Below are 26,262 nucleotides of genomic sequence, written 5' to 3'. Positions count from 1 at the left end.
TCATAGTTCCTGTATATCAAATACATTCTCAAAATATTTCTAAAATAAATTCATTAATGGTATCAGCAAGCAATGAGTTTTAGTTTGACCCTCTTTGGTGACAAGTGAAGTGGAGACATCATGATGCTCTGTGGGTAAAACTGGGATATGATAGTGTCCCACAACACACCTGAAAGGACTCTGGGTAGATGCTACTCTGATCAATAAAGCAAGATGGTGGGCGACCCACTAATAATGCAGGAACAGTGATAGCATGGATTTAGTCATCAGTATGCATTCAGTACATGTGTCAGAGTGGCTCCTGGCCATGTTGGTTTAAGAGAAGCAGGGAAATTCTATTCCCTATGGCTTCTGTTATGAGGTAATCAGTCCAACAGACTCAAAGAGAATGAATTTAGAATTCCGTCTATGCTAGAGCCAGCTTCTCCAGGATAGATACACAGGAAAAAAGCCATGATTTGTAAACAATTCATTGGAAATTGGTTGCATGTTGAAACACCACCAGTGGCTACAGTTTAAATTGCTACTGAGATAGCATGTCACCCAGGTGGGAGGGGGTGGGAGAAGCCCCACATTCTTGGCTGGCTGTGGTGCCCCATGGTAGCCTGGATAGCTGCTGCACGTCTGTGCTTTGTGCAGACACTGCTCATTAGAGAGATGACTCAGCTTTCTCATTTAAGCACTCAACAGAAAATAATGAGTTCTGAGCTTTCACACTTTTTTTTTAAATATGAAGAAACATCTATCTGCACACAGAAGGGAAAATGTGTAAGCCAGAAGTGCCCCCCAGCGCTCAGCTTCTGAATGACTTGTGGCCATCGTTCTGAAATAGATTCCCAGTCAGATGATTACAATGTCCATTAGTTCACACTGGGTCATTTTTGAAGGGGAAAAAAACAGCTGTGGATAAGAAGACTGGGTTATAGGCATCAACTGGCACTGCTGTGGGCACCTGTGGTGTGAGGTCATCCTGCTGGGTGGTGGTATCAAGGATCCCAAGAACCAATATGTGAGGTGGGACTGCTATCCTGGAATTCTGGCCACACCAAATGCCAGCTCCCCTTGGCCTACTGCTGTTTCTTGGCTGCCGGGGATGTGGACAGTTGCCACGTCTTCTCCTCTATATAGGTCCAAAGCCCATAGGAACATGGAAAAAACATCTGACAGTCTCTTGTGGACACCAGTCTAAGGAGCCAGTGTTCCAGCAAAGAGCAAATGGTGCTGACACCCTACATGGGGGAAATTTTGAGAATTTTCAAGGAGTCAGACACCTGTGCTAGGCTCACAATACACCTACCAGGACTGACGAAACTCTAACAAGTATATGGGAAACCTCCAGATGTCCCTTGGTGTTTAACAACACACTACAGTCTTAGAAAGAAAACAGAGCCCATATGAGGTAATGTGATGGATGTTCCTAAGGAAGAAATGTTGAGAGCCTTAGTGTTGAAGGCCCAACACACCCAGTACAGAGTCTGACCTGTACACCACGTCCAATCTCACCCTTAGAGATGAGCTAGTTCTCTGGCTCCAAACTGCCTTCTGCTGGTACCCAGAGCTCTTTATTTATTGATTTTTTTTAACAAAATTCAAAGTCTGACAAGATCTGCTTGTAAGCTACTCTGAAAACAACTTGGTCACAATACTTTCACACCTCAAAAGCCCACTGAAGTTCTAATTCTCCCTTTAAAATATGCTTCCTCTCCAAGGCAAGCCAGCTCTAGAGTATTGGCTGAATGAGCTTGTACCTTAAACCTTGCTGGCAAATCTGGCCCTCAAAAGCATACCAATTGCTCTGTGCCCAAGCCTGCCTTAGACAGAGAGACATTGTCCAGTGTCCATGCATGAAAGTCTTACTGTTTTGGGTACCATGTAATCTTGATACTCTACCATAGCACTCACAAACACTCAATCTTTCTGTTGTCCTGGGATAGCCACATTGGTGACTTCACCAGAAATTAGAAGTCTCCAGAGATATAGTAATTGCTAAGTTAAACACAGGACAGCAGTCACCAGACCGAATTCCAGCCATGTTCAGAAGCTGTTGTCCTCTTGCCATCTGGGCTATGTGTCCACTCTTCTCCTGGACACTCTTCCTACAGGCTGGTATCAGAGCCCTGCCCCAGGTTCTTAGCACTAGTTTAGTAGTCAGCACAGCCCTAGGGTACGGCCTCACCCTTCTCATACTATCCAGAGCCTGTAGTCAAAAGGCTAGCTGCTTGGAGCCTGAGACCTGTGACCACTCACTCTGCTAAAATGTCTGTATCTTACAAACAAACTACAGCAAGTAAAGACAACCCAGCCACAAGGAACAGGCTGAAGCATCACCTTGGCTGGATGTGTCTCATGTTCTATCCTGGGTTGTGCGTTCGCAGTTGGGGCCTGGGACAGAAGCCCCAAGTAGGGCAGATAGCGCCGAAGGGTCTTGGCCAGGGCCACTTCGTTCTCCAGGCTGAACCACTTTTCATTATCAGCGTTCTGTTGTAAGGTCCTGAAAAGCAAAGAGAATGATGACTCGATCCATGTTTGTTCCATGCTGAGCTGTGAGATGAGGATAGATGGGGGCGTGGTGTGCACACAGTCTCAGCCGCCAGCATAGGTGCCACTACACCATGAGCTGATGGTCAACACATCTACTTCTCCTTAGCCATGGTGTGCACACAGTCTCAGCAGCCGGCATGGGTGCCACTACACCATGAGCTGATGGTCAATGCATCTATTTCTCCTTAGCCATGGTGTGCACACAGTCTCAGCAGCCGGCATGGGTGCCACTACACCATGAGCTGATGGTCAACACATCTACTTCTCCTTAGCCATGGTGTTGTTTCTTAAGGAACCTGGCCTCACTGTCCCGCAGTGGGTGGGATGTTGCAGAGCCTTTGGGAGGGACCAAGGGGTAGCCCAATGGGGCTCATGTATGACACTATCCACGGGGTCCTGTGTGCTGATAACATGAGACAAGCTGAAATGGAGAAAATTTAAAAAGCACCTACTACTTGCTGCACCTCTAGCACAAATTCTGCAGCTGAGTCTGGTGACTCAGATTTGTCATTACGACACTCAAGAAGCTGAGACAGGGGGATGGAAAGTTCAATGCCAGCTCAAACAACTTAGTGAGGTTCTGTGCAAATTTTTAAAAATTATTGAGAATTTCACACATGCATATGTATGTTTATCAAATCCACACCCAGTTCTGTCCTGCATGTCCCATCACTTTTCGCTCTCGACTTCATTTGTTTCCCTTTAAGAGTCACTGCACTGGTTCATTTTATGTCAACTTGACCCAGGCTAGAGTCATCTGAGAGGAGGGAACTCCACTTGAGAAAATGCCCCCATAAGGTCAGGTTGTAGACCAGCCTATAGGGCGTTTTCTTAATAGGTGATTGGTGTGGGAGGGTACAGCCCATTGTGTCGGTGCCACCCCTGGCTGGTGGTCCTGGGTCTTATATGAAAGCACAGAGTAAGCAAGCCATAAAGAACAAGCCATAAACAGCACTCCTCCATGGCCTCTGCATCAGCTCCTGCCTCCAGGTTCCTGCCTGCCTGAGTTCCTGCCGTTACTACTGTCGATGATGAACTGTTACATGGAAGTATGAGTGTAATAAACCCTTTCCTCCCCAAGCTGTTTTTGATCGTGCTGTTTCAGCACAGCAATAGTTACCCTGACTAAGACATTCGTGGAGTCTACTTAGTGCTGCTGGTATGTGTATGAGTTCAAGTCCACCTACTGGAACATGGGTAGCCTCTCAGGGGCCACATCCCTGAGAAAATTGACCCTCTGTCCTCCAGCAATCATTAACTGAAACTCTCCTTAAAAAGAGCTTTTTAAGAGATCAAGATGTAGCTCAGTGACAATGCAAGTGCCTAGCCTCAGGAACCTGGGTTCAATCTCCAGAACTATGCAGACACAAAAACTTTCACAGTGCTGAGCAAGGCAACCAGAGACAGAGAGACAGAAAAGAGAATGATCCTAGGGATACTTTGCAGGAGCAGTTGGATGTGACTACAAAGTCAGCAAGAGCCATGGCAGCCATAAGGGAGAGTCAGAGCCATGGCAGCTATAAGGGGGTGGAGGTCAGAGGAGTGGTCAGGAGCCATGACAGCTGTAAGGGGGTGTCAGAGGAGTGGTCAGGAGCCACAGATTCTGAACAGGGTCTAGGAAAGCCGAGGCAATGGGACACAGATTCTAGGACTTGAAGACCCATGTGAAATGTCATGATGGAGGTGCAAGGGGAAAGATGTCAAGATATCATTAACCAATTAGCCAAGGTTAACCATGGCTAACCTCCATGCTCCTCCAAGTACCTCCCAGAAGAACCCCACCTGCCTCTTCGCCTGGATGTAGGTAGCAGGCCAGCTGTACAGCATGCCTGGTCTTCTACACTAGAGGTCCTTGCCTATCCCATCAAGGCCTGAGGATGCCTTCTGACAGAAACAAAATGCAAGCAGGCTCAGCTATGAGCCAGCACAGAAGCCACATACATCACCCACACTGCTAATGAGAGTCAAAGACTTCTCTGACAGACTGAGTCTAATGCCTGGGAATGCTGACCACAGGATTTGAACTCTGATTACTCCCAGGTTTTTCAGTCCATTAAGCGCCTTGTTCATGTCAAGAAAGGAGACAGAAATTAGTCAAATAGGGCAGAATCTCTGAGCCACTGTGGGGCCTGCCTGCCCACATCATATTTCCTTCAGAAGCCTTCCCAAATCTATCATGTCAACCACCATCAGCTCACCTTCCCTCAGACCCCAGCTAGTCCCACCTCCATACCTCTTAGGCCCCAGCAGCCTCCTCTCTCTGCCCTCCAGGATCCCAGCAAGCTGGACCTGCCCATCTCTTCTCCCTCTGCTCTGGGCAAGACTGTTCCCTGCTGGACTCTGCATCTTTTCTGAAGCAGAAGCACAGGCTAACACCAGTCCCCACAAGCCGATCCTCATGGCCCACTCATCTCTCTCTAGATCCCAGCTGGGCAAAGGAGGTGCCATCACCAGGGCTGAGGCACGAGGCAGAAATGTTCAGAGCTGTAAATCTCCACAGCTGCTCTCCTTGTATTCGTCACTTGGTTCCTCCAATGCCATGTTCACTGAATGTTTCTATTGTATGTTATTTTTTTCTTTTGTGGGTTCATTAGGCACAATTCTAAGTGGTTGTTTTAAAGTGTGTAGTATTCACTTGTAACTGAGCACAGGTGCCTGTAAGTGACATCACACAGTTCAGGTGAAGCATGGGCAAGTAAGTACAGAAACCCTGTGAGCTTCCTCCCTGTTGGCCTGAATATGACAATCTAGGTTGCCACAAATTACATTTGCAGCCACAGATAAAGCCCACAATGCACTGTACATTATTTAGTCAATCAATTCTGCATGAAACTGAACTAGCAAGAGGCAATCCCGGGTCTCTGGTGCATCAGCCTGGTTTCCTTTCCTCCTCTCACACTTGTGATGGGAAAGCTGCTTCAGTCCCTGGGTCCCTGAGAAAACATTAAGTTCACCTTTGCAACGAAAGGAGCTTCATGGCATGTGGGGCTCGGGTTGATTTCCTCCTCTTTCCAGTATTTTCTTTCCTTTGCCCTACATAATGGCCAAGAGCCATCAACAACCACACTACCTTCCTCTCTCTTCCTCCCTGAACTCTTGCTGGGGTTTTGAGCAATTTGATCCCTGTGTGTCTTGAGTTTTCATATTAGTTTTTCTGGGGTGGAGGTGTCATACCACTTCATAGGTGTGGTTGTTTAAATGAGTAATATCTCTTGTAAACTCAGGTATTGGAACACCTGGTCCCCACATGTTGTGTAGCAGTTTCCTCAGTGATTGAAATATTCCATTCTGCTGGAAAGCTCCTTAAGACAGAAGGTAACCAACTCAAAATACCTTCAGGAAGTTCCTGAAATTGACTAGATCTACTAGTAAACAACAAAGGCTACAGAGAGTGACTCTCAGATAAGCCAAGCTGCAAAGAAGACTCTTGGGACCAAACCAGGCCAGCTGCTGGAAGACAACCAGTCGAGCTACCTGACAAATGTTCAGATCAACTGAGCCATCTAGAAAGGACACCCTCTAACCTGCTGAGCTGCCTGCAGGCTGTGCAGTGTGCTCCAGGTTCCCAGCTTTGTGAGCTGTCACCCATGCTGGGGTGGGCTTTGGTGATGCAGCTGTTTTGTGAGTTATTCCTGCTCCTGTCAGTGACCTCCCACCCATTCTCCTGTAAGTAACCCACATAAAACTCAGAGGTTCACCAAGTTGGACTTTTGTGGTGTCCATACTTTGGTTTGTTGCGGGCTCACTATCTGTGATGAATAGGCATGTGTGTGTGTGCATGTGTGTGTGTGTGTGTGTGTGTGTGTGTGTGTGTTGCATCTCCTTAGGAAAAGTATTGTTATACAATACCAGCTGGTAGCACTATTTGGAGAGGTTATAGAGGCTTCAGTTGGTGCAGTATTGTTGGAGAAAGCACATCACTGGGGGCAGCTTTGAGAGTTTATGGCATAGCCCTACTTGCAGTTCATGCTCTGGTTCATGTTTATGGACTTTCCCTCTGGAACGATAAGCCATAATAAACTCTCCCTTCCTTAAAATGCCTTTGGTTGTGGTGTTTTCTTACAGCAACACAAAAGTAACAAATACAAGGAGTCTCTGGTTTTATCATTTTTATCATGTGGAAACAATTCTGTCTTCTGAAAATGCTTTTTCTTTTTTCCAATACTTCTATTTTCCTCTCCCTGGGGCTCTGGTTGCATGCATATTTGGTCCCTGAATGTCTCTGGATTCACTGGTGATGTTTACTTTGCTATTTATCTTGTTTTCTTTCTCTAGGTTTACTAGAACTTTCTACATGCATCTAACTTGCTATTATCCCAGTAGGCATTCTTCTCGCCCCCTGCCCCGTATCTCTCTCGTTCTGTTTGAACTCACTGGTCTCACTTTCCTGCCTCTCCTCTCTAGCAACCCTTGATTGGATTCTACACACTGAATTTTTCCTCTTTGGGTGATACATACTCTTACATTTCCATAACCTTTTTCTTTTTCATTGCAGCTTTTGATGTTGCTATTGTAAAGCTGGAATCAGTCTCGCTATGTAGTTTAGGTTAGAGACTTGAATTCATGATCTTTCTGCCTTGGTCTCTCCAGTGCTGAGATTATGAAGCCAAGCTGCCATTAATGTCATGCCTCTCTATCTGGCATCCCACCCAGTTCTTGGGAACAGTTCTACCCTTCAAGTCAAAACTATAAAATGAGTATAGTGGCAATTATCTACAAGTTATTCTTCTAGAAGCCTGAAATCTCTTCTTGATCTCAAATGATGGTCCTCTTGTGGGGACAATACCTTGCACACTGTGGAAGGGTTGGTGTGTCCCATGATGAGACATGATGAACACTCTCAGGGCTCACAGTGAGTGCACCACATCTCCCAGGGCTTCCCTTCACAGCTCTTGCTGTCTTGCCAACCTGTAATACTGAATGCCTCACTTTTCTCCACTCTAGCAGGTCCTCAGACCCCACTATGTTCACCCAACTTACTCCCATGAATGATGACTTGAGGACATCAGAAAGCTCTTGTTTGTTATCTGACTCACTGGACATCACCCATGTTTCTGGTAGTGGGAGACTAAAGGGCCTTATGTCCTTTGGTTTGTTTGCTTCAGGCAGAATAAGAAGGTGTCTTCATTGCTCTGTCTTGGCCAGAAGCAGAAGGAAAGCTTAGTTCTTCACAGACTCATACAGGACTTGACCAGTGCCCATCACAGCAAGGTAGGTGAATTTTGAAAAGTCTTCACCTAGTGGATACTGCTCATGCTTTATAAAGAATGAATGTACCACTGGCATCAGAAGCAGCCTTGTCAGGCAAATATTTTAGAATACCACCTCAGTGTTCATGATGATAGGAAACTCATGCACAAACAAATCCAGCATAGACACCAAAGAAGCGTCTGCATGCACAGGGCATAGAGAGAGCTCTGTGATGGAAACATTCTGTTTATTGATCTGTGTTCCTGGGACTCACATGATAATGTCAGTCAGAACTCGTCAGATTATACATTTGAGAACTCCCACTTCACAGAAGATAAAATTTACCTGAGTGAAATAACCCAAGGCCCCCAAGAGGTTGTCACCTAGCTGTGTCTCTTACAAAGTGGCCTTCACAAAGTATCTGCCCACCTAATTTGACATCCTCATCTGGCCATCTCACTTTTTCAAGCTCTGAAGACTTGGCAGGCCCTATCTGGGGTAGAAATGGGGTTAGGCCCCAGAGACCATTGTCACAGAGCATGTGAGAGCACAGCCCACCTCAGTCAAGTCACTGAACCTTCTTTCCAGACTGTAAGCTAGGTGCTGCTCCAACAGTCCTGGGTTCTCCTAACTGCTTAATGTTTTGATGGACTTATATCCAGAGCCCTTGTTGGCTTGGCTATCATTGATCTAGCATTCTAAGCAAGATATCATCTGTCCCTGTATAATCCACGGGGCCTGGCAGCATATTGTTCTGTAATACAGGGACCATGACCCAGTAGCTAGATCTATGCATCTTAACAACCATCCACACTTACAGTCTTGGGGGCTTAGGATGGTGGCCATTGAGGTCAGGGCCATGAATGCATTTTAGTCGCTCTTGCTTTGCATCTGCTGACACTGGGCTTCCTCAGAACTAGAGATGTCTTTTTTATCTGCTGATACTGGGCTGCCTTGGAACTAGAGGAGATGTCTTTTTTTTTTTTTACCACAGGATAGCCTGTTCCACCTTCCATCTTAACAGCAAGAATTACACTATTTAGAACAACAAGCTACTCTCACAGTGACAAGAGATCTGGCTGTAGAATCATGCTGAACCTACCATACTCGATGTGTGTGAAGGGAGCAAACAGGAGATACAACAGACTGATTCATGTGCAAGCAAGTCCCTGTAATGTTTCCTGGGCAACAGAGTCTTGGTTCTAATGTCAGGATTCATAGAACACATTCTCTTCCTTCAAGGAGTTTTCTTGGCTGGTATTTTATATCAGACACACAAAGCATCTATTTTATATCAGAGACACAAAGCATCTAACTGGGATGCATATCTCTGTTATGGAACATCAGTTTAAGATGCATTACATTCATGTATGCTATGGGATGTTTGGTTAATGATGCAAAGATGTGTTGCATTCTTTTATATTGCATTTGTTTAACTCTGTAAAGCTGTGTTACTTTGCCTGCCTACAACACCTGATTGGTCTAATAAAAAGCTAAACAGTCAATAGGTAGGCAGGAGAGAGAAATAGGTGGGGCTGGTGGGCAGAGAATAAATAGGAGAGGAAATCTAGGGAAGGAAGTGAGGAGCAATAAAAGGAGACAGAGGAGAGAACACCAGGAGCCAGTGACCCACCCACACAGTCAACCATGGAGTAAGAAGCAAAGAAAGATATATAGAATAAAGAAAGGTAAAAAACCCAGAGGCAAAATGTAGTTAAAGAGAAATGGAATAATTTAAGTTAGAAAAGCTGGCTAGAAATAAGTCAAGCTAAGGCTGGGCATTCATAAATAATTGTAAGCCTCTGTGTATTTATTGGGAGCTATGTGGCAGGCCCCAAAAGAATAAAAACAAACAAACAAACAAACAACTACACATCCCTTATCTGATATGCATCAAGGTTTGGAGACTTTTGGATTTGGGTGATATTTGCATAGGCAAGGTGAGCTATTTGGAGATCTGGCGCAAGTTTAAACATGAAATTCAGCTGAATTTTACATAAGACACAGAGCCTACAGTTGACTTTATAGAGTGTGTTTGGTGAACTCTGCCTCCAGCAGGTGATAACCTTGTGAGGCCTTTTAATGACTCCCTTATCCTGAATGGTCTTTGAAGATCATTTAGCGACCCCAGTGCCTAGTAAAGTGTAGAATTTCCTGTTTACATGATATCAGTGCTAAAAAGCAGTTTCAGGTAGGAGCCAGAGGGGTCAAGGACATCACAGGAAAACCCACAGAATCATCTAACCTGGGCTCACAGGAGTTCACAGAGTCTAAACCAACAACTGTGAAGTGACCTAGGCCCTCTGCATATATGTGACAATTGTGTATCTTGGTCCTCTTGTGGGACTCCTGACAGTGGGACCAGAGGCTGTCTCTGGCTCTTTTATTGACTTTTGGGACCCTATTCCTCATACTGGGTTGCCTTGTCTATCCTTAATACAAGGGGAGGTGCTTGGTCTCACTGCAACTTTATATGCCATGTTTTGTTGCTATCCACAGGAGGCCTGCCCTTTTCTGAATAGGAATGGAATAGGAGTTGTTGTAGAATATTACTTTAACTATGTAAAGGTGTGTTACATTTGTTTATATTGCAGAATATCACTTTAACTATGTAAAGGTGTGTTACATTTGTTTATGCTACAGTTGTTTAATGTAAAGATGTGTTGCTGTTTTACCTTCCCTGCCTAAGGTACCTGATTGGTCTAATAAAAAGCTGAATGGCCAATAGCGAGGCAGGAGAGGGACAGGTGGGGCTGGCAGGCACAGATAATAAATAGGAGGAGGAATATAGGCATGAGAGAGAAGGAGGGAGAAAGAGGGAGATGTTCTGGGACAGCCAGTCAGGCAGCTTCCAGACAGCCAGCCAAACATGGAGGAAGCATGAAATTAGGACATACAGAATGAAAGAAAGGTAAAAAGCCCCAAGCTAAGATGTAGATGAAGAGAAACAGATTAAGTTATAAGAACTAGTGGGACAAGCATAAGATAAGGCATTCATAACTAATAATAAGTCTCTGTTCCTTGATTTGGGGTCTGGTGATCAAAGAAAGCCTGCTACAAGGAGTGGATTATGGGGGGTGGAGGGAATGGAAGGAGAGGAGGGAAAGGAAATTGCAGTCAGGATGTAAAATAAATATTAAATATATGTATTTTAATTAAGTTTCAGATTTTGGATTTCTAGATTAAAGGTGCCTCAGTGTGTGTGTGTGTGTGTGTGTGTGTGTGTGTGTGTGTGTGTGTGTATGTGTGTGTGTGTGTGTGTCTTCCACAGACTTCAATGTTACATTTGATATCAGATGCAGAAAATTACTTGCCATGAGCCAGAGGAAGGTGCTGTACAGCTTGAATATTGCCAATCCCATATCTGCACTTGACTGAGGAAGCAATATTTCATCCCGGCATGACCACTCGGTGCCATGCCTGGGTTTCTACTGTGACCTAGGCATACTTTCAGAAATGTACTGGAGCTTGAGGTGAATATCACACATTATAAATTCCTCACATAAAAGTTGACTGAGAATCAGACACCAGCTGGTGTCTCCACGTGAGAAGACAGGTTTTCAAGGATGTGCTAATGGAGTGTCTAACAGAAGAGGACTGGCGGGTCAAAGCCAGCCTAGGCTACAAAGCAAGGTGGGTGGGCAGATGAGGAGGAAGAAGAGTGAAAGGAAGGAGGGGAGGGAAGGGAGCTACTTCTGTCATGGGTGATCCCTACATACACTTAAAATCCCAGCAAGGAATGCAAATCAAAACCACAATGAGATGTCATCTCACCCGCTAGCATGGCTACTATCAAAAAACAACTGGGCAGTGGTGGCGCACACCTTTAATCCCAGCACTCGGGAGGCAAAGCCAGGTGGATCTCTGTGAGTCTGAGGCCAGCCTGGGCTACAGAGTGAGATCCAGGAAAGGCTCCACAGCTATACAGAGAAACGCTGTTTAAAAAAAAAAATACAGAAACATGCTGGTGAGGATGTGGGAAGAGAACTCTCATATTGTGTACCGCTGGTGAGAATATAGATGTGTGTAATCCTTATGGAGAACAATGTGGAAGTTCCCAGGAAGTCTGAAAGCAGGACTGACTGCCCTGGGATCTGGCCATCTGCTTCCAGGTATTCATCCAGAGGAAATGGAACCAGCATGTCAAAGAAATGCTGGAGCTGATGCTACCTGCAGCACTGTTTGCAATCATCACAGTAGGAGACGAGTGTAGGCATCTATTGTGGATAAATAAATAAATTGTAGAGCACACATCATAGACTATCATTCCGCCTTAAAGGATGAACTCCTGTCCTCTGAAGCAAAGTGGACAGAACCAACAGGAGAACATGCTAAATGAAATCAGCATGTCTCTCACATGGCCAACCTGGATGGAGGACAGTGGTCACTAGTGGCTGGGAATGGTGAGGGACAGGGCACACAGATAGACTGGATCCCAAGCACCAACGGAATAGATACTGGTGACCCACAGCCCAGCGCTGGCCACAGCTCACAGTAACACACCCTGTCCTTTAAGAGGCCTGAAGAGAGAAAATTGGGCTCTAAACACAAGAGAGGGATGAAGGGGGAAAAGGCCAGCAGCCCTGATTTAATCTGTGCATGCTCTGTGTACACAAATGGCAGCCAGACTCAATTCATGCATGCTTGCTGAAAAACAAAAATTCTCCTGAAGCTGAGATTCATCAAAAATTCCCCATATCTTTTTATCTCAGGTGATAAACCCACTCTGTCACCAGGGATGGCAGCCAATGTCTGTAACTCTAGCACTCGAGAGGCCAAGGCAGGAGGAAATACCTTGAATTCTAGGCCAGTTCTGACTGCAATGTTAGACCTGTGTAAAAACAAAAATAAAACCAACCCTCCCTTGTTGCCAATGTCTTGCCCAGCCATGACAAACTCATAATTAATTGGGTAGTTCAGAGTTCTCTGCATCTCAAATCACAGATAATTTTCCTGACTACTCCTTAATGGATAGAATTTCATTGGGTAGTTCAGAGTTCTCTGCATCTCAAATCACAGATAATTTTCCTGACTACTCCTTAATGGATAGAATTTCATTTTCTATGTTATCAGATTGTAATTTAGCTGGTCCATTTACTCCTCTGGTGTTGTTTATTTTTCTCACCAATTGATAATCAATGCAGACATTTGTCTTTCCTGTGTCTCTTCTGTATCTGAGACCTAGTTTGTGACCGTGCAATAAGTCACAGTGATTGAGTGGCCATTGTCACTCTGTACCAAGTTGTAGCAATCAACATACAGACTTTTATTGGGTCACTTGGATTCAAGGTGGTCAACAATCTATGGGCATATTTTCTACTTCTAAAAAGGTGGAACGTATCTCACACCAGGACCCTGCTCTTCTTCCTCTGCCCCTGGAGTACTATGCTTTCAGCCTTTACACATGCTGCTAAGACATTGCCGTGAATTTGTGGGATGAAAAGAAGCTAAGTAGAGCCCAGAGGGGTTCAGTGACAGTTATTTCATATCATGTGGTTTTCACACACAGGCCCTGGGCCAACCAACAATGGAGGGAGGTAGTGTTCACACACAAAAGCCACCTAGTCCCGGTTCCCACCTCAGGAACTGCAGCAGACAGCCAACTTTTTGTTTTAATTGGTCTTTGGTGGTCCTGTGTGCACCGAGTTCCACTCTTCTCAGTAACATCTGACATACCACCCTTCATGCAGATCCCCACGGGGCTCTGTTCAGTGCACCACATGGCTGCCTCTGCCCAAGGCATTTATGTGTATGGAGGACAAATGACAAGTCACCTGCGGGGAGAGCTGCTCCCTCAGCTTTGGATTAAGTGGGGACCCCCTCAAAGAAAGACCAAACTCTCTCCTTTCTTCTTTCTCCCAGCCCACTCTCTCCTCCTCTGAAAATGGAGCCGAGCTTGCATATGTTGGTAAGCACTTTATCGATAAGTTACCCTGCGACTCTTTCCCCCACCTCCACATTTCTTAAAAATTTGAGACAGGGTCTCACACTGTAGCTCAGGCAAGCCTTGAGCTTGCTAGCTTCCTGCCTCTGCTTCTAAGTACCGGGATGAGAGGCATAACCCACCACGTCCAGCCTCATCTTTACTCTGAACGAATCACTGGTGGGAGGCAAGCTGCTCTGTCTCTCTGGAGATGGATGCCATGTATGAAAGAACTCCAAAAACTATTTCATGGCCAGCTGTGGGTCTGCAGAGCTCTAAACCCGTGTGAAATGAGGAAAGGCAGGCAGGTCTCCTGACCGTGGCTGCCACCTGTCTTGTAATTCAGGCACATTGCAGGTCCCTCACCCTTCCCATCTTTCATTTATTCAATGACTGTTGTGACTGGTGCTGAGGGGGTTGGGAAGAAGGAAGTGTCTGGGGCAGGAAGAGAAGAACAAAAGCAAAACCAGTCCCTACTCTCTAGGGGTTGGGGACACACTGGCTCCTTTAATTAATAATGAAATAAGTCTGCTGCTTAGAAAGCTAGGCTGATGGCTATCAGTGAATTTAAAATCAGACACAGTTATTAAAAATGCTAAAGAAGACAAACACAAGTAAATCACATTGCACAGAGGAAAAAAGGTGTGAGGACCACTAGTGTGGACACCCTGCTGGGCTCCTTCGTGCTTCTCAGAAGCTGTTTGGTGTTGGTTATGAAACCTGTACTTCAAACAGAAGTGTCCGAGGATCAGATTTTAAAGGAGGCCACAGACTCATCGAGCAGCGAGAGCAAAGGGAGAGCAGCAGCGCCATCCTGAAGCATGAGGTGAGATCTAAGACCAAACAGGGGATGCCACAGGGGCTCCTAGTCTCGGGATATCACAGCTAAAAGGATTCAGGCAGATATGCAGCAGGACAGTCCAGCACCAGACTGCAGTGCTCATAGAGCGTAATACTGGTGGTGCTGCAAGGAAACATGACAAAAAAGATTTCACTTGAGAAACTTTAAGCCAAGGTATGAACAAGAACAACCTAAGCTCATGTGATGCCCCTTGCATTTATATTTGTAATTAGAAACACAGCATACTATATGCAAAAACATAAACTATATAGATGTAGTGGTTTGAATAGAGATGGCCCCCATAGACTCATGTGTTTGAGTGTTTGGCCCACAGGGAGTGGCACTATTAGGAGGTGTGGCCTTGTTGGAGTGGGTGTCTCACTGTGGAGGAAGGCTTTGAGGTCTCATATGCTCAAGCTGTGCCTAGTGTCACAGTCTCCTGCTGCTGTCTATAGATCTAAATGTAGAACTCTCAGCTCCTTCTCCAGCACCATGTCTGTCTGCATGCCACCTGCAGGGTCTCCATGGGGTCCTACAGGCCCACAGCATCCTCCAATGGAAATCCCCTAGACTGACAAAGACAAAGGTGAGGGGCCACAGGGTCCAAGTGAGAGGAGTTCATGGGACCTAAAAGGTATAGGGAAAGGGCTGTGACCTTGTGATACAACACAGTGGTGTTTGGGCCTTAGGTTTGGAGCTGGGAAGAAGATTCTGACCTCTATCTGCTACATCTACAGTGAACAACATCCCAGGGGTCAGATCAAAGCAAAGACAGGGCCGAGGGACCAGGAGGACATGGGAGTCAAGAAGCCAATTCTCCTTGAATGACAGGGCTCAGAGGGTGGATGAGAGTCTGGAAAATACCTAGCCAGTTTCTCTCAAAGCTCTGGTCCTTAAAGATGGATGACTGGCCTCATTCCCTTCCACTCATGAGAAAGGAATGAATTTAGGAGAGCAAAGAGTTCCTGTTCTTTTTTTAAAACCCTGCCCCAGTCATCTCTGAGCCAGAGAGAGGAACATTCCTCAAGACACATGGATGAAAGTCACTGGCTTTAAACATAGAGGCCCCATGCTGAAGGAAACAGAAAATGTAATGAGGTTTGTAAGGACAGGGACAGCATCCAGAACATAGGCACGGGATCTGCACAAAGATGACTCCAATCACTGTCTGCATGCTTGAGCTCTGACTTTCACAAAGTAGGTAAAAAACAAGGTAAACTACTATTTTCATATTATAACTTTAAAAGCTACCAGTATCATTGTCTTGGATATAAGACCAAAAGTCTCCAGAGTGTCACCTTACATGATGAAAAACCAACCCTACTTGAGCACATCCCAAGTAGCTGTGTCTCTCACTGTTCTCAGCTGCTTCCCTTCCCTGCCTCCTGGACTCCTTGGAGCACCACTCCTGGATGGGCTTCCTAGATTCTCCAATCCCTGGGTTGCCTGCCCTTCCTGATCCACCCAATCAATCCTGTGCTGAGCACTAACTAGGATATTCTGAACAGTTACCATGATTACCAAGTATAACCTAAACAGTACCAGAGAAGGTCTGAACTCTTCTGACTGCAAACACTCAGGACACACTTCAGTAGTGTTTCATTTTGTCTCATATTCTCCAGGATAGCCTTCCATACACTATCAAAAATACTGGCATTTTCTTCCCAATGAAGTAAACATGAAAGACAGGTGTCCAGGCACCTAACATGTGTCAAAATATATTTATAATTTGTTATACATCTATATATATGTACACACATTAATATAACTATGCATAATAAACTGTTTTATATAATTTATATAATTATTTCCATAAATATATAATAAATAAGTTCTTACGTATGCAACTTGGTGAAAAACATATGCATACATACAGGCATATATACATACATCATGAAGACATATATATATATCAGTCTCTTTATAAAGGACATTCCCAAGAACATTAGCTCACTCTATGTGAAGGACAGACTCACTGTCCTACCCAACTGCCCACTTTTTCTTGTTTTTACTCCCTTGATCCCACTAGACTTGAAATGGCCTTCATGATGATGTGGGATCCTGACCCACTAGATGCACACCATCATAAAGGCAGATAGTCATATATTGTGATACAAGGATTTGTTCTACATGGAGACCATAGTTCAGGAATATTCTGTTGCTTAGAAATAATGGACTTCGCAAGCTAAGCCTTTGGGAAAGGTCACGTTTGTTTTTGTTTTGTTTTGTTTGTTAATCTCAAAATACTGCATACCAGTCTAGGCTCATTCTTGCAGTAGAATGAGCCACTCTTTGGGCAATACTTCAAACTCCCTGTTTCCCATTTCATGACCTATAGGGAGTGGGACTGCTAGGTCATCACCCTACAGCTGGAAGTGCAGGGGAATGAAATGGCACAGGAAAAAAATTTGCTTTGGGAGAGAAAGACCAGGACTTTCTGGATTAATCCTGTTCATTGCATTGTAGTAAACACAATTTCCTAGTAAGAAACCAGAGTTCTGACCTCACTTTGTTAGAGCAAAGCTATGACTATGCAGGGTTCTTTTGGGAGACGGGGTAGTCTCATAGACAAGTAGAAGAGAGACCTATGGCATGCCTCTCAGTGTCCAGTGCACCACACTGCAAGGTTACTTCAGTGTATCTTTCCTTTTTGGAGAAGCCTCTTCCTTGTAGATATCTATTCTATACCAAAAAGATAGACGTTGCTTTGCCAAAAACAGCCAATCTTAAAGATATGGCTGTAGCTGGGAGCAAAAAGAGACAAGTCATGCCTACACATACCTGGCTGGGCTGGAAGCTTCCCCATGCCATGAGTAGGCCTTGGGGAGGTTTGCAAGCTCCTGGGCCATCACATGCTGGGTATAGTCATCTTGCCATGTGAAGCCTGTGGAGAAAGGAGTACAAACTGAGGCATGAATTTGCAAATGTGGCTAAGCTCTTATATCAGACTCTCATAGGTCTCTGTTCCTCCAGCAAACCACAGGGCCTTGTGGGATTTAGTAAGATTTCCTTTACTTTTCTTAAATTTTCAGACCCAAATGAGAAACAACGCTTTGCTGTATTGATTTATAAATAGGTGCAGTGGGTTCCAGCTGTGGCTGTCAGACAAAGGAAACCCAAACCAAAGAGACTTTTGTGCAATACAGAAGATGGACTTTGTCTACCTGGGTAGGTTCACCTACAGCAAAGATGCCCCCATCAACAATGGGCATGCAGTTGCCAACATACCTGCCCTGCTGCCTTGCTCAGCACACCCACTATATTCTGACCTGGTTGCACTACCACATTGGAACAACTGTTCCCCCAACCCATCCTGTGTGAGAGCCCAGCATTTGGCTGGATAGGGTTACATTCCTGTGAAGCAATTACTGTGGGTTTAATGTACTAAATCTCAGAGCCAATTACATTATATTTACACTCAAATGTTGTGACAAAGAGCTTTATAACAAGGGGGAAGCAGTTATGAAGGCAAAATCCATGCAATTGTGCATTAATTACATGCATTGTGGATCACATGATAATTATGCTCAGAATTACCAAATAACTCCCAAGAATAATTATTATGCAATTTGTACATTTTAGATCTTACGGTAACGCTTTCACACTTAGAGCTACCCCATGCAATTATCTGTAATTATCTAATCACTAAGCATCACGTAATTACAGAGGTATATTTTTATGCTCTGTGCAAAAAACAAGTTACAAAGCCTTCAAATCAGGACAGCTTTGTGTATGTACATGTTATAACATGTAAATGTGTATGCATGTGTGTTCATGTGTGTGCCTGGGTAGGGGTGTGTGTGTGTGTGTGTATATTTATGTATATATAGGTATTTGTGTGTATGCCTATACTCTCGTGTGTGTGTGTGTGTGTGTGTGTGTGTGTGTGTGTGTGTGTGTGTGTAGTACAGTAAAGAAGTCCAGAGCACACACTCAGGATAAAATTTAGACAGAAGTGGTTTTCATGAACATACTTAAACATTTTTCAAATGCAAATGTAAATTGTTAAAGCTTACAGATGGCAAGAATCAAATGGCCAGCACATCCTAAGTCCCAGGAGCCCCAGTGGTAGAAATGCAGGAGGGCTCTGGCCTGAGCCCTAGCTCCTCCAGAGCAGCTCTCTGTGAAAGGCAACTCACTGCAGGGCATGCAGCCCAGTCCCTACAGCCTGCGTTGTTTAGTGATGAAAGCAACAGAAAAACAGGCCTTCTGTCGGGTGCACTCAGTCCCCTCTCAGTCCGTTCCCAAGAGCATTCTCATTGGAAAGCACATTTCGATGTTATCCCAACAGCTAGCACTTTACGTTTAGAAAACAAGCACACTTTAAACATGCTATTCCCCAAGGACAGCCTTACTATTAATATTTATCAGGCAACAAATAATTGAGAGCATAAAGGAATTTTGCATGAAATTTTTTTCATTAAAAATGGCATCTTCCGGGCTCAGGAGAGGACTGGGTTGATAAAGTGCATAACTTGCATACTCCAGGGTCTGTGTGATCTACAGAACCCACATTTTAAAAGCTGAGCATGGCAGCACGTGCTTGGAATCCCAGAGTTGAGGAGGTGAAAACAGGGGATTCCTGGGTCTCCCTAGCCAGTCTAGCATATTTGGCAAGTTCTAGGCCAGTAAAAGATTCATCTTAAGAAAACTGAGAAACAGCACCAAAGGTTGTCCTCTGGATTCTGATGTCCACACATACACATGCATGTGCACCTGAACATACAGACACGTACACGCATGCCTACCTCAGGCAATCTGAAGCCAGAAAAGGGCAGTCCAGCAAGATCAAAAGTGTCAGGCAATCATGGGCTCCACAAGAAAGTACAGCAATCCCTCACCCCTCCTTCCAAGCTGGGAGTCTGGGGGTTCTCATAAGCTGTGATGCAGTGTTCCTATACCACCACCCAGCTTTGAAGAACGATGAGCTGGGGAGTTTTCCTGCACATGCCCATGACACATGGGATAGCTAGAGGCTGTGACTCCTATGCCTCCCCACCTTCAGATGTAGAAAGAGGCTTGGTGGGGTTCTGAACCTCCTCCACTGTTACCTACAAGGAGTACTCTAACCTACCTTGCAGAACATCACAAGTTAAAGCGGCTCTGAGCACAAAGTATAATGGAACACAGGCCCTGGTACAAAAATGCACAGATCCCAGTAGGAAGTCACTGGTCCCACCAAGAATCAGGGAGATCTCAAACAGAGCACAGAGCACCAGCACTGGGATGACACGTGTTATGACAGCCAGGTGATGGTGTAAAGAAGCCACAGCTTCAGGGAGCAATTGTGAAACAAAAGAAAATGGAGAGCCTCAGCAAACAGTAAAATAATAGAGATAGAAGAGCTGTAACCAAAGACGATGAGCAAGTGGATCTGTGGGTGTCCTTCTTAGGACAGGAAGAAGGAAGAGTTGGTGAACTATCACTCAGTCTCAACACACAGAGAAAACAGTGGCCAGAGCCCAGGAGTCTCTGGGGCCGTAACCAAACGTGTTCCATCTGTGCCACAAGAGACTTGAGGAGAGAAAAGATAAAGCAGGACTGAGAAGCCACCTTCAAAAGTGAGGCCTGAAAATGCCTCCATGTAGGCAAGTGACCTAGACTTAAAAAGTGAAAAGGCTGGAGAGATGACTCAGTGGTTAAGAGCATCTGCTGCTCCTCCAGAGGACCAGACTTCAGTTCCCAGAACCATCTGCAACCTCAGGTCCAGGGGATCCAATGCCTTTGTCTTGCCTCTATAGGTACCCATATGCAGTGCACACATATATACATATAAATACAAACAAAATAAATCATATATGTGTGTTATGAGATGAAAACTAGAAGCTAGAAATTTCTTATTTAAAATAAAATTGAAGGACCTAGCTCACCCCAAACATAGCAGACCCCATCTGCCAAGATTCTTGATCATTAAATTTCTGAAAAGCTATAAAGAAAAATCTTGATGCTGCCCCAAATAACCTCTTACCCACATAGGAAAAGCAATTCAAATGACAAGGATTCGCCTTCAGAAGGTAAGCCACAGGGAAGCAGCATGTTTTCAGGTGCTGAGAGTAAAGAGACCTCTCTGTAGCATCCTGAGTCTGCAGGCAGGAAGGGAGAGCCATTGGAATGAGGCAAAACGTCTCTCTAGCATTCAGTAATCTATCAGACAGCCAGGAAGGACCCTTAAGAGTGAGAGGTAAATCAAGATACTCTGAAGCATAATTAGAGTTTTCACCAGAAGACCTACTCTGAAAGAACCATTCTGAACTACTCAGATTATAAAGGAAGTTGTGGAAGAAGGAAACAAAGCATCAGGAAAGAACAGGGCAAACAGGCAGCTCACACAACCTTCTCCAATACCCATGTTTGAAAGTGGAATCACACATTGTAACAGTCACATTCTCCCAAGGGCAGGGAGAGGAAATGCTTAGCAATTATTTATCAATGAGTGGCTAGACCAAGTGTCATAAACAAGAGGAACCAGGATACAAACACACTACTCTAAGTCACGTGCATGCAACTTAATATCTCTAGCAACTACTGAAAGGGGGTATTGAAGACATATGCTCAAAGCATTACCCATAAAATGAATTTCCAAATACATTTAAGTAATCCAAGAAAAGCAAAGAAAAACAGATAAACAAAAAGTAGAAAAAACAAGCTAGGAGTGAAGCTTAGTACTACAACACTTTCTTAGCATGTGTGTAAGGCTCTGGGTTTGATACTCAGCACTGGAATACTCAGAAAGGAAGAGGAGGAGGAAAAAGGGAAAGGCAGCATTTAAGTTTAAATATGTGAATAATTATACTAATGTCAATGTGCTAAAATATAACACTAAAAAAGTTTAAATACTCAACTATATACTACCCATGTAAAATTTCCTATGCAATTATATAGGAAGAATGAAATTAAGCACATGAATAAAAAATATACCTTGCACACATTAGCAGGCAGCAGCCTAGGCTATACTAACATCATATGAATAAGCCTGCAGATTAGAGATTACAAGAGACAAAGCAGAGACATGCATAGTGGTAGATGGGCTAGTCCACAGAAGACATGGCGGACTAATCCTAAATAAGTCCATGCCAAACAACATGACAGCAGAGTATGCAAGGCAGAAGTGACAGATCCAAAGGAGAAACAAACCAGTCTTCAAAATCAGCAGTGGTTTCAACATCACTTTCTTAGCTAGTCTTTTTCTTAGATGGACAAGTAAACAGAAAACAAGCAATTCTGAAACACTCAACAGTGCAACTGATGAACACTTGTGGATCATACTACCGTACTAACAAGGGCAGGACACGCACTCTTTCCAATCTCCTGTGGAACACATACCATGACAGACAATATTCTGAGCCATGAAACCAGACAAAAACTGGACAACAGAATCATTGACTGTGGCTCCAACACAGTGGAGGCCAGCTAGAAATCAGCAACAGAACGATAGTAGGGAAGTCCCAAACTTGGATGTTATACATATGTATAAGTAACCCATGGGTCAATGACAATCTGAGGGGATAAATGTGTAGCAGTAAATAAAAAATGGAAATGTAAAAACATATCCAAGTTTATGGTACACAATAAGTCAGTTCAGTGAGTGAAAATTGTACCACAAATGTTTACATTGAGGAAGAAGGAAAGTCTTCAATCAGTAACCTAAACCCCACATCAAGAACTGGTATAAAGAACAATAAAATATACTCAATGCAACAATAAACAAGACAAAAGTAATGAATTTTAAATTAAAAAAAAAGAAAATATGTGACTTATAAAAGATTGAAAAAAAGAAGAGATTACAAATTGCTTATATTATCAAAGAAGTGAGATGTTCCAATGATGCTGCAGGCATCAAGATAAAATAAAGAAACAGCTCCACCAGGATGAACTTAACACTGATGAAATAGGCCAATTCCTCAAAAGCACCAAGGGCCACAATGCATCCATTTTGAAATGGATTATTTGAATATCTCTATAATTGTTAGAAAACTTAAACTCAGAATTAAAATCCTCCCCTGAAATAAATATGTAGGCCCAAATGGTGTCACTATAAACTCTATAAAATGCTTAAAGAATTACTATGAATTATGCATGAGCACTCCCAGAAAATAAAAGAAACAGTTCCCAATTCATTTCATGGCTGACATTACTCTGGTAACAAAGACAGGTGGAAATAGTGCAAGAAGACACCTGCAGACCAATCTCCATCAAGAATGTAGGACAGACGTATCACTGACAATATTAGCAAATAAAGTCCAGCAAGAAATAAGAAGAGGGCCATGGGCATGTCATGTCTGGAAGATACTGTTTCCAGTACCCATTCCCAACTTCTGGGTCTTCTTTCCTCCTCTTCTGTGATGTTCTCTGAACCTTGGAAAGGGCTTGATAGATGTCTGATTAAGGGCTAAATACTCCAAAGTCATTTACTCTCTGCACTTTGACCAAGCTGTGAGTCTCTGCATAAACTGCTTCCCACTGCAAAGATAAGCTCTGAGGGCAGCACTAATAAATGGGTATAAAGATAAGCATTTAGTAGGTAGTTTTACACTCTGTCCACTTAAGAATCCCACAGTAGTAGTACTGAAGGAGCCAGTTCTCTCTGTAGATGGTAAGGGGAAAGAGTCCATGTTGAAAACTGAGGCTGTTCACATACAGTGAAAGCAGTGGCTGGGTTGAAGATTGTAGTGTCTGGGGTACCAGTGAGGAGGCATAAGCGAGTGGTGGTGGGGTATGAGATAACTGAACTAGACAGATAAGAGGAAGAACAGGACTCTGGGCCACTGATGGAAGGACAGATGCTCCCTGTCCTCCAAAGCCCTTGAGTGACACGTATAAGGCACTGTGTCTTATATCCTGGTTTCTGATGCATCTAATTGTGACAGACTAAATTGTAAGTAAGATTGGCTTCTAACAAGATGCTTCCACCTAGTTTCGGAAAGATAACTCAGACCATCCCATAGACAAGGAGTTAACTAAACAAATGCAGCTACTTCTTGATGGCTGTGAGAACAGAGGGGGCTTATTCCAATTACTGAGATTTTAGACATCTGCCAGATCAGAGGCACCAGCATCAGCCAATGCCTAACAGCTAGCTGACAGTAATCAACATCAGCAGCTAACAAAGCACAAGTCAGAGTTGGACAAAGAGGGCATCCATGACCCCTAACTGGATGGGAGTATGGCTCATGATAGCACAGAGAAACAACCAATCTCAATGCAGATTACCTCAGCCTCTGTTCAGTGTCTGCCATGGCATTGTAAAAGCCCCTAGAAAAAGGAACCCCAGGGATTTCCCCAGCTCTTGGAAACACTTCCACTCTTGGGAGTTTCTCTCACTTATCCTTAATTTCTCACTTTCCTGTAATTCCTCTTAATAAATCTTGTTTCTACTTTGCATTATCCCATGAGAGTTCACATCTCTAATCTTCATTGCATGAGACAATGACCTCAAAGCCACTGTCTCAGCTTGGCCTTTGGAGACCTTGAGGGTCTGGCATCTCAGGATCCTGGGTGAAGGAGATCTGAAATGGCTCTCTTATTTAACATAGTGCTATGTACTGTAGCTCTCACTATAGGACAAGATAAGGAAATAAAGAAGTGTGAAAATCAGAAGCGAAGACATGAAACTATACATATCTCTATAGGACATGCTCTTCCACTTGGAAGTCACAAGGATCCTATGTAAACAAACAACACATCTGCTGTAACAGGAGCGTTAATAGTTGTCTAGAGAGATTTCAGGGCTCAGTCCACTGGAACAATGGACTGAATGTCCAAGAGAGACTGAAGACTAAGCTGTGAGGAGGTGGAAGTGAACTGTTTGCTCCCTCAGGACAGGAGAGGCCCCAAGGCTGGGTGGGGGTCCCCAGTGGGTGCTGGCTTGGGTGTCGTATTGGGCCACTGGACTCTCCTCTTGCCCATAGTGGTCCTGTTAAGATACCCACCCCCATGCCTTCTTGCCTTTTTTCTTGCAATGCCTTCTGAGAACAAAAAGCCTCGATCTCAGGGCCTCCTCTTCTTCCTTTGTCTATATATGTCCACCTAACTAGCCATCCCTGCATGCCACTTAAAACTTGTGTTTAAATCTAGCAAAACATGCACAAGACTCAGTGCTAAAAATTAATTTAAAAAATCTGAAAAATAGAAAGTGTGCTGTGTCCATGGACCTAAAGCTCCAACTAAAACTAATCAGTTACCCTCACACTGAAATTCTGCAAGGGCTTAACAAAATCCTTGTCCAAACCACAGCAAGATACTTTGTTGATACCAACAATTTATATGGAATAACAAATTAACTAGAGTAGCTTTAAATTGGGGTAAAAAGAGCAATATAACCAGATAAATCACTATAAGGTACCCCAAATCCAATCATATTAGTACTCTAATAACAAACTGTTTGTGGAGGAATAGACAACTAAATCAACAAAACAGAGTGGAGAACACAGAGATAGACCCACACAAACATGCCCAAGTGATTTTTGACAAAAAGAAAATGTCAAAAATGACTTCATGATGGAAAAGTTACCTCTCCCACATACCATGGTGGGTATCCATAGACAAGGCGAGAGGTTCCATTTCCAGCTCATGTGCATATAAAGTGCACCCAAAGGCATAAAAGTTTAAAACTATTTCTAGGAAGGAAAGGACATCGTCTTTGGGACCTAGGAGTAAGCAAAAGCTCTTGGATTTGGACTGAACATCTTTAAAAAGAAAAACCGATCAATTGGACCTTCTCAAAATCAGAACCCTTTGCTCTGCCAAAAGCCCCATTGAGAGGGTAAAATGACGGTGCAGAGTGGGAGAGAAACCACGTACACTGGGCCTCAAAAATAAACACTAAAAACAACCCAGTTATAAAATGGGCAGGAGACATTTCAGTGCAGAGGCTCCACAGATGGAGAATAAACATATGAAAAGATTCTCAGCACTACTGGCCAATGGAAAATACAAAATAAACCCACAATGAGATGTCACTCCACACCCACCAGAACAGCTAAGATAAGTAACACAGACGGCGTTGAGTTCTGAGGAGGATGTGGAAAAACTAGATCACTTTAATTTTCTGGTGGGAATATAAAATGAACAATACTTGTTATGTGACCCAACCCAATAGTCTCTGGCCTTTATCCCAAAGAAAGGAAGGCATGTTCAATCAAAAACTTGTACATAAACATCTAATACTGTTTCTTATAATAGCCTCCAAAGGGAAGCAACCCAGATAGCCTTTGGTGAGTGAAGGGTTAAGCACTTGATGGTATATCCACATCATGTAGTGCTGTGAAGAAATGATGAATGAATGGTCAGTATGTGCTACAAGCCTGGGTGAATCTCTGGGACACTATGGTAAGTGAAGAAAGTTATGCTACAAAGATTGCAGTGAGCAGGTTTCTCTGCCACATGTCCCTGATGTTATCATCTGGCAACATCAGAGACCTAAGGGAAATTGGTTGACCCAGCCATGGCCTAGAACCTCTACAACTATGAGCCCAAACAAACATTTTCTCTTTGTGATGTAATTATCTCAGGTGTTTTCTTATAGTAACAAAAAACAAACAAACAAACAAGGAACACATAAAATTATCACCAGGAGTGGGGGGCCTTTAAATATATCTCAACCTAAAGTGGCATGGAATAACCTTTAAAACTGGGTTAATGAAAGGCTTTGGAAGAGCAAGCCAGAAAGAGCCTTCCTTGGCAGAGATGAACACATCACCATGGTTCCTAGCCTGGGTTCCAATTACCAACCTGCCTCTCACATCTGTTCTATGGTATGACTGTTAAC

General features: G+C 43.9%; 1 protein-coding gene across 1 annotated transcript in view; it reads right to left on the bottom strand.

Annotated features, from left to right (window-relative positions):
• Nucleotides 1-26,262, bottom strand: part of Ptprn2 (protein tyrosine phosphatase receptor type N2) — a 723,577-nt gene that overhangs the window by 437,862 nt on the left and 259,453 nt on the right. Inside the window, exons 4-5 of the mRNA XM_036205661.1 lie at nt 17,277-17,379; nt 2,329-2,491 (exon numbers count right to left, since the gene is read on the bottom strand). Coding sequence (XP_036061554.1) covers nt 2,329-2,491; nt 17,277-17,379 — 266 coding nt within the window. The remainder of the gene's footprint in view (nt 1-2,328; nt 2,492-17,276; nt 17,380-26,262) is intronic.

This window comes from Onychomys torridus, chromosome 14 (genome assembly GCF_903995425.1).
Source record: "Onychomys torridus chromosome 14, mOncTor1.1, whole genome shotgun sequence".
In the NCBI taxonomy this organism is placed as follows: domain Eukaryota; kingdom Metazoa; phylum Chordata; class Mammalia; order Rodentia; family Cricetidae; genus Onychomys; species Onychomys torridus.
Note: the sequence above shows the minus strand (reverse complement) of the source record. Positions and strands in the feature narration are given on the sequence as shown.